General features: G+C 46.7%; 2 protein-coding genes across 4 annotated transcripts in view; one reads left to right on the top strand and one right to left on the bottom strand.

Moving 5' to 3' along the window:
• Positions 1-18,180, top strand: part of cdhr1a (cadherin-related family member 1a) — a 287,197-nt gene that overhangs the window by 256,782 nt on the left and 12,235 nt on the right. The window contains exons 1-6 of one of the 3 annotated variants that reach the window (XM_061836295.1): positions 6,710-7,552; positions 10,101-10,244; positions 15,471-15,632; positions 16,294-16,389; positions 17,017-17,162; positions 17,251-17,301. In XM_061836295.1, coding sequence (XP_061692279.1) covers positions 15,572-15,632; positions 16,294-16,389; positions 17,017-17,162; positions 17,251-17,301 — 354 coding nt within the window. In that variant the 5' untranslated portion in view covers positions 6,710-7,552; positions 10,101-10,244; positions 15,471-15,571. Of the gene's footprint in view, positions 1-6,709; positions 7,553-10,100; positions 10,245-15,470; positions 15,633-16,293; positions 16,390-17,016; positions 17,163-17,250; positions 17,302-18,180 lie in introns of those variants that run through there. The other 2 variants (XM_061836294.1, XM_061836296.1) reach the window with 2 other exon arrangements.
• chst3a (carbohydrate (chondroitin 6) sulfotransferase 3a) lies at positions 715-8,787 on the bottom strand. Its single transcript, XM_061836298.1, has 4 exons — positions 8,400-8,787; positions 2,773-2,933; positions 2,130-2,657; positions 715-1,424 (listed from the first exon to the last, which is right to left on the bottom strand). The coding sequence occupies exons 2-4, from the start codon at positions 2,850-2,852 to the stop codon at positions 728-730; spliced, it is 1,305 nt and encodes a 434-aa protein (XP_061692282.1). The 5' UTR covers positions 2,853-2,933; positions 8,400-8,787; the 3' UTR covers positions 715-727.

Here is an 18,180-nt window from a genome sequence, read left to right as displayed (position 1 = left end):
TAACTTTAATATCGGATGTCTGACAGTATGATATCGTACAGTGTATAGTATCGGCGCAGTTTAAAGTATGAATACAGTGTCGCCTTGGGATACAATTGATTTGACTTCCGAGTTTTTCGCTATTCGGAATATGTCGCTTGGCAGGTTTTTCACAATCCGACCAATAGATGGTGCCAGCACACTTTACGACTTCCAGCCACCATCGCTTCGCATTGGTTTCCTTGAAGTGGGAGCAAAATATCAGTTGGCAACTGCCAGTAAACCCCACAGAACAAGGACAATATCGTTAACTACAGTCTTGTTTTGTACTCATATTTTCTGTTTGCAGGTTATACGGATAGTATTTTTTTTTTTTTTGCTCTGCATTTGAATACTTTTGTACATGTTATTGAAGGATCTGATGAATTGGATTTCCATTCATTGCAATGGGAAAAGATAAAATTGAACTTGTATCTCAAGGCACTACTGTGCAGGCAATTCTAAGTGTTTTTATGGGGAAAGTAAATAAAAAAAAAAATGACTTTGACAATTACGTTATCATGCTAATGATATCTTTATCTATGGTGATGGATCGGTTTTATCATGCCAATTAAGTCAAAGACGAAGAACGCCCATGCTGCCCTTTTTCCCATCGATTTTTCTCGATGCGGCCGATGGAAGAACAAGTCTGCACCCCCCCCCCCCACCCCCACCCGCGTAAAGGCCGCTCACGTCTCGGAAGGCACGTTTAGCTAAATGTCCTGTCCTCGCACAAGCTGATGGACTTATTAACGAGCATCTTTGCATCGTCCACAAACTTGTAGCCAAACAGCTTCATGGTGGGTCCGCAGAGTCTCTGCACCGCCTGGGCCAGTGTGAACGGAATGCTATACCTCCATTTCTCCGCCTGTTCCGACGAGTTCTTCTGGGTGGAGTAAATGTCGTTGGCACCCTGAGTGGTGCGGGTGTTGCTCAGGATCCACTCGCGGGCTTGGGGGCTAAACGGGATCCCCGTGAACCTGTACATCTCCTCGGCCTTCTGCATCGGGTAGCGAGCGATGTCCTCGTAGCGCACCAACATGTAGCGTCTCCTCAGCCAGCCGGGCTGACTCAGGCCCAACTCGGCGGACCACCGGATGTTGTCGCAGTTGCCCTGGAGCCCCTTCACCTCCTCGTCATTCTCCGGCACCTGACCGTCCTGCACCAAGGCCTTCCACGTCTGGTACTTTGAGGAGAAGGCCACCATGCGTGACGCCAGTATGGCACGTGGATCCCGGACTAGCTGGATTATTTTGATGTTCAGGCGAGGGTCCTCCACCAGAGGCCGCAGCGTTTCCCACTGGTGTACGCGCACGGTCTTAATGGCTTGGTATTGTTTGGAAAGGCACGACTGCGAGGCGAGGGTCAGGTTGAGTGGACCGCACTGACGATTTTTGCAGCGGAACCTACAACGAGAGCACATTTTTAGCAAGAGGACTGTTTCCTAAAGCGATCAGATTTCAAATTCGTCCACCGCAAGGCCAGTTAGCCGACCCCTCGGGGGATGTCAACCTTTAACAATCTTCTGGTAGCTTTGTCGGGGCAAAACTCACTACGACAAACTTCCTCCCCAAAACGTTTATCACTCTTGAAAGCATTGACTGAATTTTCGAGGTCTTACATGAACGCCTTCTCTAGAAGTTTTTTGTTTTGTGAAGCACTGATTCTGTTTTGAGAAACTTCCCACCAAAATCGTAAATTTCAGGATGCTTTGAAGCAGTTTGAAGGCCATGCGGACTCTCCAACTGATGCTGAACTGCAGCCGAGGAAAGACAAATCTCTTACCAGGCGGCAATTTCGCTACACTGTTCCAATGTCGATTGACAAACAAAGTGTTCTCCTTACAAAAACTGAAGAACCTAAGCGCTGTCAAGACCTGATGGTCTACCGCATGTACGAATGATTCCCAAAACTAAAGAGAAACAAGGAAGTGTATCGTGACCTTTTAGGGCATTTTGCCAAAATCGGAGTGAAACCACAATTCCAGAAGAAGTCATCATTGCCATGTAAGTACCTAGACATGAATCCTCCCAATTTAATCGCAGCCAAAACCTTTTTCAAAAATCCTGGTACAAATTGACAAAAGTGGCCCCAATTTCTACAATGCGTACCTCTCAAAAACGTCCTTGATGACGGGGGTACAAACATTCTCTTCACACAGCGACAAACTGGACTGTCTGCGGAACAGTCCCGGGGTCACGTGGTCCCGGGGTGGCGGAGAGATAAACTTCTCCAGAGGCGCGAAGTCACACAGGAAGAGGCCGCGGAGCACATCCCGATAAATTCCCGGCAACAAACTCCCGTTGTACGACTCCGCCGGCTTGGTCAGCATGCGTTCTACGTGCCACAGCGGCTCGTACAAGTAGAACATGTTCTCTCCGTGCTGGTTGAAGAACTCTCCCACAAACGAAGAACCCGATCTGGTGGTAGCCATGAGTAGTATGTGCTGGCGGCCCCCGTTTCCGAGTTCTTCTCCATGGCGCTCCTCGGTTCGATTGGAGCGGCTCACTTTTGTGGCGTTGACTTTGGAGAGCAGCGTGTTGAAGACGGTCGGGCTACTTTGCGTGGTGTTGCCGTAATCCAGCGAAGGTTGCGTGGTCTGCTGCGGAATTTGCCTCTGCATCATTTTATCAGACACCCTGGTGGGAAACCAACCGGATTAGACCGCCGACCCTAAAGGGCTCACTTTTGGCATTTACCCGAACGAGGTTTGTAGTGTTTGGACGCAAAATGAAATTGCAGTTTAACTCTTACCGTGATATGATATTGCTTTCCTTTTCGATGATGACCAGGGCCACGATAAAGATGAAGACAATGGCATATTTAATCTTCATTTTTTTGTTCAGTCGTCTTGTGGCAACTCCGATTCTAGAAGGTCCACGCCGGGGTTCTCATACAGAGGTTGAAGTTTCATTCTGCGTCACAAACAAACCCCACCCCCCAAAAAAACAATGGTACTATTCATCCATTTTCAATAGCGGGTGAGCTTTATGAAAAGCAAAATGCGTTAAGGTTCAGAAAATATTGCAGCGATCATTGTGATATTTTTAGAGTTTGAAGTACAGTCGATGTCCACTGTTGAGATGTCCGCATACATTTTGGTACCGATTGTTCAGTAGCGTTTGTTTGAAGGGAATCTTGTATTGAGTTGTGTTGTATTGTTTGCCGATACTGTGCAACATCCATCCATCCATCCATTTTCTGAGCCGCTTATCCTCTCAAGGGTCACGGGAGCCCTGCAGCCTATCCCAGCTATCTTCGACCAGGAGGCGGCGTACACCCTAAACTGGTTCCCAGCCAATCGCAGGGCACATAGAAACGAACAACTAGTCGGACTCACATTCACACCGAAAGGCAATTTGGAGTCTCCGATCAATGCGTGTTTTGGGGATGTGGGAGGAAACCGGAGTGCCCGGAGAAAAGCCACGCAGGCACGGGGAGAACGTGCAAAGTCCAAACAGTGAGGCCAACAATCTAATCAGTTGCACCACCGTACCGCCAGTTGTGTAACATTACATTAAGGAACGTTAAGCTATTTATATAGTGAGCCTATTCAGGTTCATTTAAGGTGGAGGTGGGACTGGATCAGGGACCCGCTCTGAGCCTCTTCCTGTTTGCGGTAGTAATGGATAGGCTGACAGACGAGGTTAGACTGGATTCCCCTTGGACCATGATGTTCGCAGATGATATTGTGATCTGCAGTGAAGGCAGGGAACAGGCGGAGGAACAGTTGGAAAAATGGAGGTACGCACTGGAAGAAGAAGAGTGAAGCTCCAGGGAGAACAGATTGCGAAGGTGGATGACTTCAAATACTTGGGGTCAACAATACAGAGCAATGGAGAGTGTGGTAAGCAAGTGAAGAAACAGGTCCAAGCGGGTTGGAACAGTTGGCGGAAGGTGTCTGGTGTTCTATGTGACAGAAGAGTCTCCGCCGCTAGGATGAAGGCTCTCGTTCTGATGTTTTCAGAGGTTGAAGTGGGGATAAGGAGAGCTGTGCACATAAAAGTGGGTGCAATTGATTGACTTTTTCTGATCTTAAGCTACGTGAAGCTCAAGACTCGAGTCTCCATCAGGTCCACAGCTAGTCGCCTGTCCAGATCAGGCTCTTAGATAACATTTAAAAAAGGTTTTAACCAAGCACAAAACCCAAGATCGCCAAAATCATTCCACTTTCTTCAAAACCCGGAGATTAAACCAATCGCGGATCTAATTTGATTTTTTTTGGACGTCGCAGTTGGGCTGATGCGAAACCTCAGGAATGTTCAAACAGTTTTTACACCAGACGGGCTCTGTAAACAACATGCCTCCCTTCTCGGACTCCGAGGAAAACCACCGCTTAGTCGGGTGAACGATGGGGAGATGGGCGGGCGGGGGTCACGCAAACAGGGCTGTTTTTCAGTTCTCGGTGGAACGCGTCCACGTGGGCCCGTCAAGAGGCGCCTGTGTGCTTTCGACACACGTTTTTTTCCCCAAATGTCGACGTGCTTGGTGAGGTTGCCGGTCGAGAGCGAGCGCGAGCCTCAACCTGCGGGGAGTCAGGCGGTACAGTTTTTTGCATTTAGTGATCAAGAAGTACGCCAAGGTCCTTTTCAGTACACCGCGTTCATTGATGCAGTTTTTGCCTGATTGAGATTCTTTTCTTTGTGAGGATCTGACAAAACTATCTTAAACAATCAAGTGATCTGGACCCGTCAACAGAATGATGAATTTTCACATTTCAAGTGCATCATTAAGGGGAGGAAGAACACAATTTTCGGGCCCTTGTCAGCCGATTGTGTTCCCTGTAAGTAAATATCAGCCAATTATCCGAGTTTAATACGCCACGGCCGTCAAAGGCTGAGCCGCTGGAGCTTGAGCGCTTTTACATATTCAAGAGCCGCTGGAGCGTTTGGCAAATCGGACTATTTGCTCGAGCAGAAACATCCATCAGTCTGTTTATCATCTCGCTACAAATTGCATTAATGGCTGCCTTCACAAGTGGAAACGCTGAGAGCTAAATTCCCACTGGAAGCTTTCATTTCCTTTCCTTTCCTTTTTTTTTTTTTTTTTTTTTACCCGGGACGTTACTGTAAATCACCGACTGTCGCTGGATAGGCAAGAAATTCATTAAAATTCATCAAAGCTGCAACCGATGATTAACCGGTCCAGGCACCCCCCCCCCCCCCCACGCTCATCTGGGTCGGTTGAGAGTGGGTGGAAAGCGAACTTTCACTGCCTTGATTTCTCCCATCTTAAGGGGGAAGTCCGGTCTTGAATTAATGTATCAGATAGGTCATGTCATATGTACTGTATCTTGAAAATTTGAGGTTAATCCGGTTATCATTTAATTGTTTTTTTTTTTTATCAGCAATTACGAATTTTCACGGGCGCCGCCATTTTGGCGAGTCACATGACCTACGTGCGCGGATGTGACGTATTGCATGCGCAGACAAAGGCTCGCTTGCGTCGTGGCACGATTATGGCCAGCGCCGATTTCTCGGCTTTATCTTCATCCGATGAAGAAATTGCAGTATCGGTTGATCGGGAAGACGGAGGAATAATACCGTACAGATTTGAACCTGTGGCTGTAAATAATGTAGAATTTTCAGATGGTTCTTCGGACGGGAATGACGCCGAGACCCCGAGCCATTCCCGGGCCAGCCTGGAGACGTAAGTTTAACATCTGCTGGGTCGCCCACGCGCCAAAAAAGCAACGGCGGGCGATGGCGGAAATAAGAACGAATAAATGTAAGACAACGTTGGCTCCGGTTCCACAAAATCCTTGTAAATCCTACAAATGTATCATGACCGACCGACATACCGTAATTCATGGCCTCAGGAACGCACCTGGTTATAAGCCTCGGTACACAGAAAGAGTTTAATGCTAGCGCTAACGCCACGCTAGCGTTAAACTCTTTCTGTGTACCGAGGCTTATATCCAGGTGCGCTAACACTAGCACCGCATAAACCGCAGGGTTAAAACTGTGTGTAAGAAGTCTCGGCTTGTCGGCCAAAAATGACGGTAATTACTTCCTGAACTACGTAAACTTGTGTTCTTGCCCACGCCTTTGACATCAGTAGAAGTGGGCTTTTTTTTTTGTAAGGTCGGACATAACGCATAATTTCACCAGGATGACCAAAGCTGTGGGACTTTGTGACTTTTTGACACCGGGAGGACTCTTAAAGTGACCAGAATAGTAACGAGGAAGCCATTTCAAGAGATTTTCACAACAGATGCTTGCTCTCTGAATATCAGTTAGCTTGACGTAATGTTTAGTCTGTGGGAAGTTTCTACTAGATGTCGTCATCATCGTGTGTCATTCTAAATGGGGCCAACACACACAATATTTTATCTATTATCTGCTTGCAAGGGCAAAGTTATGTGCTCGCAGCTTTGGTTGTTCTAACAACTGCGACGGGAACGCGTTTGGTACTTCGCTGCTATCTCACAGGGAGACAGTAAGCTATTGTCATTAAGGCTTAGTTGCCCCCAAAGAAGGAGCAATTACGCCCCCCACCCCCACCCCGACCCTTTCTTGTGCTGGCAGGACAGCCTGAGGAGGTCCAACACCGAGATGTTACCGGCAGGTTTCCACTGTGAGGCCAACTTGAATCCAATCTTTGTACTAAACACTGTTCTATTCATTTGAGTAACATTGGCATGACACCCCCACCCCCACCCACCGCTCCCCCCGAAATATTCCCAGTGAAACACGACTCCGATCAGATGGCATATTTGGCGGATTTTGGTCCCGGCGCTGAATCTGTTGGGTAAATAGCCCGGCGGACCGCTCGGGTTGCTGGCCAATCCGTTTCTGTGTCTGCAGTTGTCCGCCGGAGGCCCGAAATACTTCGAATAGGGAGTGGGAAACAGATGACAACATTTTCTATCCTCAAAATGGAGTTTTTCAACCAACGAATGGGTTTTTGTTTTGTTTTAAACGGGTTTTCAGAAGAGACAGGAACAGTCAGACTGTTTGTTAGCATTAAGATGGCAGACTTTTGTCCGATTAAATTATGTAGTGCGGCACGGTGGGGCAGCTGGTAAAGCGTTGGCCTCACAGTTCTGGGGTCCCGGGTTCAATCTCGGACCCGCCCTTGTGTGGAGTTTGCATGTTCTCCCCGTGCCTGCGCGGGTTTCCCTCCGGGTGGGCACTCCGGTTTCCTCCCGCATCCCAAACACATTAATTAGACACACTAAATTGCCCCTAGGTGTGATTGTGAGTGCGGCTGTACCCTGTGATTGGCTGGCAACCAGTTCAGGGTGTCTCCCGCTGCCTGTCCGTTGACAGCTGGGATAAGATCCAGCTTTCCCTGCGACGCTCGTGAGGATAAGCGGCAAAGAAAATGGATGGGTGGGATAAATTGTGTCGTTTGGTTCAATATATTGATTGACGTTTAAATATTTAATCTTTCATTCTACTTTATCTTGTGCATTGGACATTCAACTTCACTTAGAGTAACTATTAAGGTGGTTGAAGCAAGCACGCCGAGCCTCTTAATTTGGAGAACTGCAAGCTGGAGAGCGTGAACGGACGAAGCAATCCTTTAAAAGGTATTTTTTTAATACATTTAAATGTTCCAAGAAATGTTTTTTTTTTTTAATTTTACCAGTACTCTTGGAAGATTTCAGAACTGAAAAAGGGGGAGGTTCCCTGAGAAAGTCACATAGATAAGGCCGGTATGGGACAGCTTTGAGTCTAGTCTGTATGGAAATGAGACGGCTGAAGCCGACGGGGGAGCTCATTCAGATGCAGATGATTTTGACACACCAGCCCCGCTAAGCAGATACGCGATTATGTTTGTGTATTCTGTACTGTATCGGATACCGACGCTGTAACGGGCGTGAGGGTGATTTAATCATTTGTGACCCCCCCCCCCCCCCCCCAAAAAAAAGAATTTACTCATATGTAAATATACAGGAAATGGATGCAAATGACGGTGGCAATATGGTGCAGCAGCCATGAATGTGTTGCCATTCCTTCAATAGCAAGCCTATAAGGGGGGAGGGGTCGCTGAATGAATGGAAGAATTTCACACCTCCTCGCACCTACCGAACCTGAATGAATGAATGCACACTCATGAATTGCGGCCAGTGGAATTCGAACGTCTGCGACATGACGCTTTTGTGCCTGTGCAACATCTTCGTGGAGATGTTTTTGTGGTTGTTTTGTCCACCATAACGACAAATCTGTCAACGGATCGAGGAAAATTCGACCTGCCCGAGCATCCAAAAGCTCCACATTTACGCTAATTCTCGTTGTATGCAATGTTAAAAAAAAAAAGAAAATTTTTTTACAAATATTTATAGTCAGTAGTGACATACACAACGAGCGTTTTTTTTTTTTAATAATTTGCAAAATTCCACACTTTTCTGTTCCGTTTCCGACGAATTTACCGACCTTTGCGTTGCTCTCCGTCTGCCTGCGCTCGCGTTCGTGGGAGGAACCCGGTCCACGGAGCATCTTGCCGCATTGTCCCCAGCAAGGACGGACGCGCCGCATCATCGTGGCCCCCGCGCGCACGTGGGCAGCACAAACGTCCACGGGAACATTAAAAAAAAAAAAATGACAACTATCGCCTCTCGAGCATTGAAAAGAAAACGAAACCAAAAAAAAAAAAAAAAAAAAATAATCTGCTATTGTGATCGACACTCAAGAAAAGTTATTCCAAAAGTTCCCCCTCGGAAAAGAAAAGTTATTTTTTGCATTTAAACTTTTTACTGGTCGAAAACGTGTGGCGTGTCTGAGGACGCGCGCGCACGCGGACCACGCGAGCGAAATGTGCGACCGTGCTGACGTCACACGACTACGCGCGTGGGACGTCTCAGTCGAAGTGAGCAAGGTCACGTGACACACTCCGCTGCACACCTTCAACTCCCCCCCCCCACTTCCCCACTCCCACTCTCAGACCCACCGGCGTGCACTCGTCCACAAATGACCAACACAAAGTATTAATCATTAAAATAGATCATTTTAAATACAATCCATATTTGTTTAATGTTGTTTAGTCTCAAATATGTAATTTCCAGCCTATCTGTCAGGTTTAAAAATCAAGTGTGGGCCCCCCGCTGTTGCAAATGTTTGCACACCCATGTTTCTCATGCAATATGACGTTATTTTGTGGTAACAGTTTATGACCACTAGAGGGCAGCAATGTACAAGAATATGCGCGTAAGGCGCCTTCCGGACAGCCTCTGCTTAAAGCAATTTAAGTAAATATTGAACTTTTAATAAGATTGGATTGAAAAAAAACAAAAACCTTGTGCTTGGATATGGAAGTAGATTTTTGTTCCGATAAGGCAAGTTTGAATGTCACAACACATCAGATTTTTTTTCACACGTACATGCTGTTTTCATGAGCATATTTGATCATTTTAGTCATCATTTATTTTTAGTCCATGGGTTTTGCTGCACAAGTCGCGCGTCACGTCTTGTGGGATTTGCTTGAAGTTGTGACCGTACAGTCACCGTGTGCATATCCTCTCTGCAGTTTATTAAATGAAAAAAGAGCAAAAAGAAAAAAAAAAAAAAAGGCTGTGTGACCCCACAGTCCACTCAGCGTGGACAGATTAAAGGAGTGACCTAGTTTTACTGGAGTGGACCGGGACTAAAAGCGAACCTCTGCCCTTGGCCAACCACACTGGAGATTATCAATAATAATCCAAAATGGACAAATCTGAATCGGGTACATATCTTGACGACAGGTGCTCGGGATCGGCGTGAGTGTGCGCTCGCAAAAGTCATGCAAAAACTTTTCGACTCTCGTCTCATTTCCGTTTCTTAATGTATGTATCCTAAAAAACAAAAAATCAGTTCATACATTTTTCTTGTTTTTCATATTCCTCCATATGAGATACATACTTTGGAACATGCTATGATGTATGTCATATGCAGAAACGTGTACCAGAGGTTGGTAAGTGACTTCAACGCTGGCCTAAGGCGATTAGAAGCGCTGATGTAAATTTAAAAGCTAAATTAGAATATTTGTATAAATATGAATATTAGTCTATAGTTTTCATTTCGTTAGTGTTTCTCTTAGCTACGCTGCTTCTTGTGCATGGATGTTAATGTTGGATTTTTTTTTTTTTTTTCTTAACTCAGGATGAAGCAATAAAAGAAGAACTATGTTGACGTGAGCTGAGGAGCTCCATTTATACAAACGCTATGCTTTGCCACCATCTTGCTGAGATTCTTTTCGTTCTTCGACAGTCTTGTGGCCTTCTCGTGTCAAGGAGCTACGTTGAAGTGAGTTCATCCATCCGTCCATCCATTTTCTCTGCCGCTTATCCTCACGAGGGTCGCGGGGAATGCCAGAGCCTATCCCAGCTGTCAAGGGGCGGGAGGCGGTGTACACCCACAACTGGTTGCCAGCCAATCGCATGGCGCATGGAGACAAACACAATCACACCTTGGGGCAATTTAGAGTGTACGGTTCATGTGAAGTGAGTTTAAGCGCGTAATTTAGACAAAAGCAGCCTTTTGCCATACCTACAAGCAATTTTTATGGCGGCAATCACTCGGGCTCGGTGCCTTACAACTTGTCGACTTGTCGCTTTGGATTTCAGTAATCTGGAATGTTCCCGGCATGTGTTCTCTGCAGCCCCACATGTTTTCCCGACACTTTTTCACGCAGAATCCCGCAGACGCGTTGCGGTCCGAGAGCCAAACTCCTTCACGGTGTCGACATCGCTCCTTGACGGGGGGCCAACGAGCACGCACGGCGACACGCACGCCGCAACATGTTTTCACATGTAATCCCACCGTGTTGCGTGTTGTTGTTGTTTTTTTTTTTAAATACACTAAACACTAAAAGTGATTTACCAGATTAGGTACGAATATGATTTGCCTCACTCGTCGTCGGAGACATCATGATTAACGCTTTTGAACGCAACACTATTACGATATTCAACATGATGCATGTCGACGATTTTCATTTCAAATTATGTAAATTTTGGGTGGCGGGGGGGATCAACTTGTATGATTACCATTTGTCCAATTGCATTATTTTAACTGGACAGCAGAGGGTGACACTGCACAATGTGGCTGCCCCCCCCCCCTCCAATCACTGAAAATTGATTCAATTCTTATTCCATGAACAGAATATGAATCATAATACCATATTTAGACTAGTTCCTTGTACTTGTTTTTTTTTTTTGTTTCCTTCCCCTTTAAGTTCCACCCATCCATTTTCTTAGCCGCTTATCCTCACGAGGGTCGCGGGAGTGCTGGAGCCTATCCCAGTTGTCATTGGGGAGGAGGCAAACTCCGCACAGGCGGGTCCGGGATCGAACCTTGAACCTCAGAACTGTGAGGCCAGCACTTTCCATCTGGTCCACCGGGTCTCCCCCCCCCCCCCTTTAAATTGTGGACATCAGAGGGTGACATTGCACAATGTGGCTGCCCCACCCATCAGTCAAAATGTATTAATTCTATTCTTTTTCCAAGAACACAATATGAATCATAATACCATATTTAGACTAGTTCCATGTACTTGATTTTTTGTTTTGTTTCCTTCCCCTTTAAGTTCCATCCATCCATTTTCTTAGCCGCTAATCCTCACGAGGGTGGCGGGAGTGCTGGAGCCTATCCCAGTTGTCATTAGGGAGGAGGCAAACTCCGCACAGGCGGGTCCGGGATCGAACCCTGGACCACAGAACTGTGAGCCCCCTCCCCCAATTTAAATTGTACATCTTGTTTTTTTTCACATTAATGACGGATAACATTTTGCGGTGAATAATCTTGGGCTCATTTTTTCTACACGAGAAAAATCTGCCTTTTCAGCAGGGGTGTGCAGTCTTTTTATATTGGCCGCATGAGCTTGTCACCCATTTCTGACGGCGCGGCAGGCCCCGGCGAGCCCAAAGGTGGCCGGTTGCCGACGTTTCGGGAGCGCATTTAATGCACGCTTGGCCGCGTCCGTCGACGACGCGTAATCCACATCGGATGACGGCGACGGGCTCAAGTCGTAAGCGCGTGGCGGACTTTTCCCGGCAGGCGCCCCCGCTGGTTCTGACAGAGGTCAGCATTAGATGAACAGCCAGCTTTAAAAAAAAAAAAAAAAAAAAAAAGAATTGTTTTTTTTTCCCCGTTTCCAACGTGTAGAATGTAAAGCAGAGATTTATGTATTAATCGCAGGAAAACAAAACATGCTCGTGAGCATGAGACCCCCCCCCCCCCCCCCCCACCGTCGAGCGGTCCATTGTGATTTCCTGTACATCGGCGGCTGTGCATTACAAGATGAGGCTGGATTAGATCACAGTGGGTTAATCTTTAGGGCTGCCATCTGCCAGCGCCATGAGAATTAAACCTGAAACCAACGCACAAGGTGGCCCATCTTCCCCCGATGCCATTCGGTGTCGTACCCGTGATCGTTTCGCACACAAAAAAATAAAAAATAAAATCTGCCCGGCGTGAGCACTTTGCAGACGTTCTCTTGAAGGACTCGACGACTTGTTCTCTGCACACAAAGCAGCGAGCGACTCGCGTTGTTTACGTCCATCCGGCGCCGCTCGGATTATAAAGTCGATTGTACTACAAAACGAGAATGGACGGTCAAAGGTTTATTCACGTTTCCTAATCTTAATCTTTTGCGTGCCATGACTTTTAATGAATGTATTAAGCAAATAACGTGGGACCTCTTTTTTTTTTTTTTTTGAATGAAAACGGAAAAAAAATAACAAATAACGTCAGTATTGTGGTGTTATAACCCTTTCAACCCTTTATTCTCTGCAAAAAAAATGATGAATATTACTGCGACTTCGTGAGGGGTTACCGTCTCCGTGTATCGTAAATACTCGACCCCCGCTTTGCGCTATATGAATGCGAAAATCAGTAAATTATTGATCCTCGTTATAATCGTGTAAAAAAAAAAGTGGTTCCCCGAATGAAAGGGGGAATAAGTGGGGCATCGTGATAAAAAGCACACCATACATGAGGGGGTTTCCTTAAAAAAAAAAAACGGGGGTTCCCCTCCCAAAAAATCCACAAATACTGTCACGAACCTCCAGTGCAGGGCCTGGACCCAAACGCAGGACTCCGAGACGAGGGCATGATGTTAGGTGTAGTTTTATTCAAAGCTGAGGTCATAAGCAGTCCGAGAAGGAAGCGTTAAAGAAACGCTGGGCGAGGCGAGATCCAAAAGACGTGACGACTGGGAGACAAACTAGGAAACATGAACTAAGACGGGACTAAACTGGCGTGGCACGGAAACGCTGCGACGAGGATAACAACGCGAACACTATTCCCAGTAGTGGCGATTCCTACGGTCGGTGAATACAACTCACTAACTCAGGGAACAGACGAACTGGCAAATGCCAGTGACAAAAACCCGAACTTAAATCCCCGTCCAATCACAGTCCCAATGTGAAACAGGTGTGCCTGCCCAGAGCAGTGGCATGGCCACGCCCCTCTTGGCAAATACAGGCAGTCCTCGGTCTACGACTGAGATCCGTTCCTACGGTAGCGACTTAACTCGAATTTCGACTTGATGTACTTAGCATAACTGTCTTTAATAGTTGTCACCACGGTCGACCGACTGAAGCTTTGGTGGTGTTGGTGTCTCTCCTTTTTCCCGATCTTTTTATGATCTTGAGCTTCGTTTTTGTAGTAATGGATTTTCTTATGGCTGCAGAAGCATCGCTAAAAGACGCAGCTTTCGTCTTTGGGGCCATAATGTCGAAAAATGCGAAGATAATCCCGGCGCACAAACACGGACAAGCAATAGCCCGACAAAATGGCGGGCGTTGTAAAGTCCAAACGTCTTCGGTCGAGATCGTCTTAAGCCGAGGACTCCCTGTAGATGAAAATGCAAATGCCAAAGCATAAATATTTGGGGGGGGGGGGGGTCCGCTAGATCTGTAGGTCTGCAGGTGGCCACGCCAGAGGGAGCAGCACAATATCCATTGAAATGAAGCAAACAGTGTGGCAAAAACATATCATGATTGTATGCTTTTATGAAATACAATCAAATTTTTGTGATTTTCCTCTTAAAAACATATTACTAAAATTTTTTTTTTTTTTTTTTGCTTTTGTTAGTGGGGGGAGGGGCTTGGACAGCGGGGAAAAGATGATTTGTGTGTTTTGGTTCGTAAGAGTGGTTATTGAACGAATGAAAATTCATCTAAAAAAAAAAAAAAAAAATGGTTTTAAAAAAAATGATATGGCAGGAGAAGACTGCAAAACGACGTGTCGTTAGAACGGATTCCCATTTTCGAATTTATTTCAAGCGGAGCGACGTAATCCCATCAGATCATTCGCTGCTCTCATCTGCATCATCCTCTGCTTTATGATTCTACTAATTGGAGCAAATAATGACCCCCCCCCCCACGACCCCCCCCCCCCCCCCCCCTCCGTGCAGCAGATGGTTTGTGGAGTGCACAGCAGATGCTGCACAAAGTCGCGCAACCTCTGGCACACGAGCGATGCCGCCCGCTTTTTAAAAAAATTCCATCTCCTCTGTCAACTGCGGAGGAAAACGGAAAAGTCAGCCCAAGAATTCAGATTTACACTCGCAATGAATGATTACGTCGGATGATTATTATAAAAAAAAAAAAAAAGTATGCGCGTGAGCCCATTTCACAAACGATCATTTTTCTGTTTTGTAAATCGAGAAATTCGTGCTCTTAAATATTGTATCCCCCCCCACCAAGAAAATAACATAAGTAAACCATTTATGCATCATAATTAATTCATCGTGGCTCCTTATGCTACTTGGCCACTGGGGGGTGCTGTATTAAACAGTCATGCAAACATAAACAAAGAAGACTTTCACAACTACTATAAGTGACTCAGTAACTGGGTGGCACGGTGGATCAGCTGGAAACCATTGGCCTCACAGTTCTGAGGTCCCGGGTTCGATCCCGGCCCCGCCTGTGTGGAGTTTGCATGTTCGTGCCTGGGTGGGTTTCCTCCGGGCACTCCGGTTTCCTCCCGCATCCCCCCCAAAAACATGTAACATTAAACGGACACTCTAAATCGCCCATAGGTGTGATTGTGACTGTTGTCTGTCTCCATGTGACCTGCGATCGGCTGGCAACCAGTTCAGTGTGTACCCCGCCTCCTGTCCGTTGACAGCTGGGATAGGCTTCAGCACGCCCTGCGACCCTTGTGAGGATAAGCGGCAAAGAAAATGGATGGATGGATGGATGGATGGATGGATGGAATCAGTAACTGTAGTAATATTGGTTGCTTTTCACTGAAGATGAGGAAGAAATTCCCGTGAATATGTCTGTCCAGATGTTGCGCCACCGTTTGTGGTCAAATATTTGTTGTTTGACACGTAACTCGGCCACATCGATGGCGTTTTTGAATTGTTTGTCCGCATTAAGTTGAGGGGACTTTTTGAGGCAAAACCGCACGGCGCACAATACCATACGGCCCCCCCCCCGGATATTCGGGTCCGGCCCGCGGTGCTTAGAGAGGCCCGACTCGAGCAACACCAGGAGGGACTCTTAAGAAGTGTCATTGGATTAGCCGGGGGAGCATCTGCCTTCAGTCGGCCGGCAAGCAGCTTGGGAGGCGCACCTCGCGCGCCGGCCTTCATGGTGCGACTTCATCGCTTCACGCTGTAAAGGATGAAGCCGGCGAGGGTCGCGCCATTGCCGTTGCTCTTTGGCGTCTTGCACGTCTGCTTGGGTGAGTTCACGAGCGTAACGAACAGGTTTGCGTGGCGTGAGGCGTGGGGGGGCAAATATTTCACGATTAACGCTCATCGCAGTTGTTGAAAGTGTTAATACACAGAAAAAGAGTGTTAGCATTGTCACCCACAAAATAGCTAGCTAGCAGTGTGTATCAAGAAATGGTTTTCTAAGGCGGCTGACGTAACTCCCGTTTAATCCCGACGTGACCAAGAAGGGAGCGTCTTGTGTGAAGTACCGGAAAGTAATAGTATTACTTCTCCGTTAGTCCTGCTTGTAGAACGTCAGCGTCGCAGTTCTGAGGACCGGGGTTCAAATCCCGGCCGGCCTCGGCTGTGTGGAGTTTGCACGTTCTCCCCCGTGCCTGCGCGGCTTTCCTCCGGGTGGGCACTCCGGTTTCCTCCCACATCCCCAAAACATGGACTCTAAATGGCCCCGTCGGTGTGATTGCGAGTACGATGCTGCTCGGTGACAGCTGGGATAGGCTCCAGCACTCTGATGACCCTTGTGAGGATAAGCAACTAAGAAAATGGCGAGGTGGACATTTCATGTACTTCCTTTTATTACGGCTCTCTTACGATCAATGGAAATAATGGAAAGTACGACAAATGTCGATGTTACCAAATTAATTTTTGTCCCTTTTGTTTTGTGTCGTCCAGCGCAGGCAGACTTTGCCCCGTATTTCTTCGACAACGGGCCGTACAGCAGCAACGGCAACATGGCGCTCTTCAGCCTCTCGGAGGACACGCCCGTCGGTGAGATCGACACGTGACTATCGCTATGACTCTCGTGTTCACGTAACAACGCCCGACACCCAGCACATTTAAAACGTTAAATTTGAATTTGCGGTTTATGTAATATGGAGGTGGACGGTTGGGATTAGGGTTAGGGTTCGGGTGCTTTAAAGTTATTGGGATCCATAACAGCACGGTCACACTGAAGTCGCAGTTCTTCTCCAATCTGGGGGCAGGAGGGCGTGTCCGAGCGTGATAGAGTAGCCAATCATCGTGCAGCAGCGCGTGTCCTGCAGCCAATCCTATTGCAGTGGGGTGTGTCCTGCCAAGAACTCCAGTGGGATTCTTAATAATGCATCTCGTCCGGCCGAAGCTCGACATATCATATCACATTATCCATCCATCCATCCATCCATCCATTTTCTGTGCCGCTTATCCTCACGAGGGCCGCGGGATTGCTGCAGCCAATCCCAGCAGTCATCTGGAAGGAACATTTCGTTTTAGACATCTGACTTGGGCACACTGTACATAAGTAGCTCACACCTATATAGAAAACCTTCGAGTCTCAACCTGCATTGGCATGAAAGTCATTTTGTTCAAAACACTTTTTTGGTAGAAAGGATGTCAAATGTATGCATTCCCATTTAGGTACACAAATTTACTGCCTTAATGGCAGCGACCCCGAGGGCCAGGAGGTGAGCTACGGCGTTTCCTTCGATCCGGGTTCCAAGGAGTACTTCGGGGTCAACCCCAAAACGGGTAATATCACCTTAGTGCACAAGCTGGATCGAGAGGTGAGTGTCGGGATGGTTCAAATTAAGGATTCAGAATGCAGAAATCGGGGGTGGGAAAAATGTAACCTTGTTTTCGATCTCTGCTCAGAAAGAGGATTCCTTTGACGTAATGGTGAGCATCACAGATGGGAGAAGCAAGGTAACAACACTCTTCTGTTTGCAGTCTGGACTATTGAGTCAAGCTCGGGCTGCCTCATTGTTTCCTCAAACAATTCAGAACTCCACCAAGGCTGAAGAGTTCACAAAATTGGTGTCGTGCGGTTGACAGGCGCCAGCCAGCAATTTGCGTGTTGCAAATAGTTGTTTTCGAGGGTAGAGTGGCCGAAAATGAGTTGAGGTACTTCATTGAGGCAAACGTGCCACTTTGTAGCCATCAATTAGCAATTAGAAACCTTTTTAGGGTGGGCATTAACCCTAACCGTACCCTAACCCTAACCCTCACCCTGCCCTAACCTTAACCTAACCTGGGAGACGTGACATAACTCATTTGGCTGCAACAGCTGCCCTAGAAACAAACAACATTTATTAGCAACCCAAGTACGGGAAACAACATTTTTTTTTTTTTTTTTTGTTAAAACAGATTCATACTCACCTGATACTTACCTCAAGTTAGCAAGTACATTTGGCATACTCGGATACAACTTCCCCAAACCCTTATCCTAATAATAAGTCCACTTACCTGTACCTGGTCGCAATCCTATCCTATCCCTAATTCCACTTACCTGTTCCGCAACCCTGTCTCTGTCCCTATCCCTTCCCCAAACCCTTACCCTGACCACAACCTGTCTAAATTCTTTATGTATTCATTTATTTGATAAATATGGAGGATGGTGGTAACTTGTTTGAATTTTGGAAGGAGGCAAAAACAACAATTTGACTCATTGGCACATTTCTAAATACTAAAAGCATAGTTTAACATTTAATGAGATTTAAAAAAAAAAAAAAAACATTTTTCGCATTGTGACATTGAATGGAGGAGATGACTTGACTGACGCCCATTCAGGACCTTGCCTGACTG

The sequence above is a fragment of the Syngnathoides biaculeatus genome, chromosome 12 (assembly GCF_019802595.1).
Source record: "Syngnathoides biaculeatus isolate LvHL_M chromosome 12, ASM1980259v1, whole genome shotgun sequence".
NCBI lineage: Eukaryota > Metazoa > Chordata > Actinopteri > Syngnathiformes > Syngnathidae > Syngnathoides > Syngnathoides biaculeatus.
The sequence above is the reverse complement of the archived record's forward strand: the minus strand, read 5'-3'. Positions and strand labels throughout refer to the sequence as shown.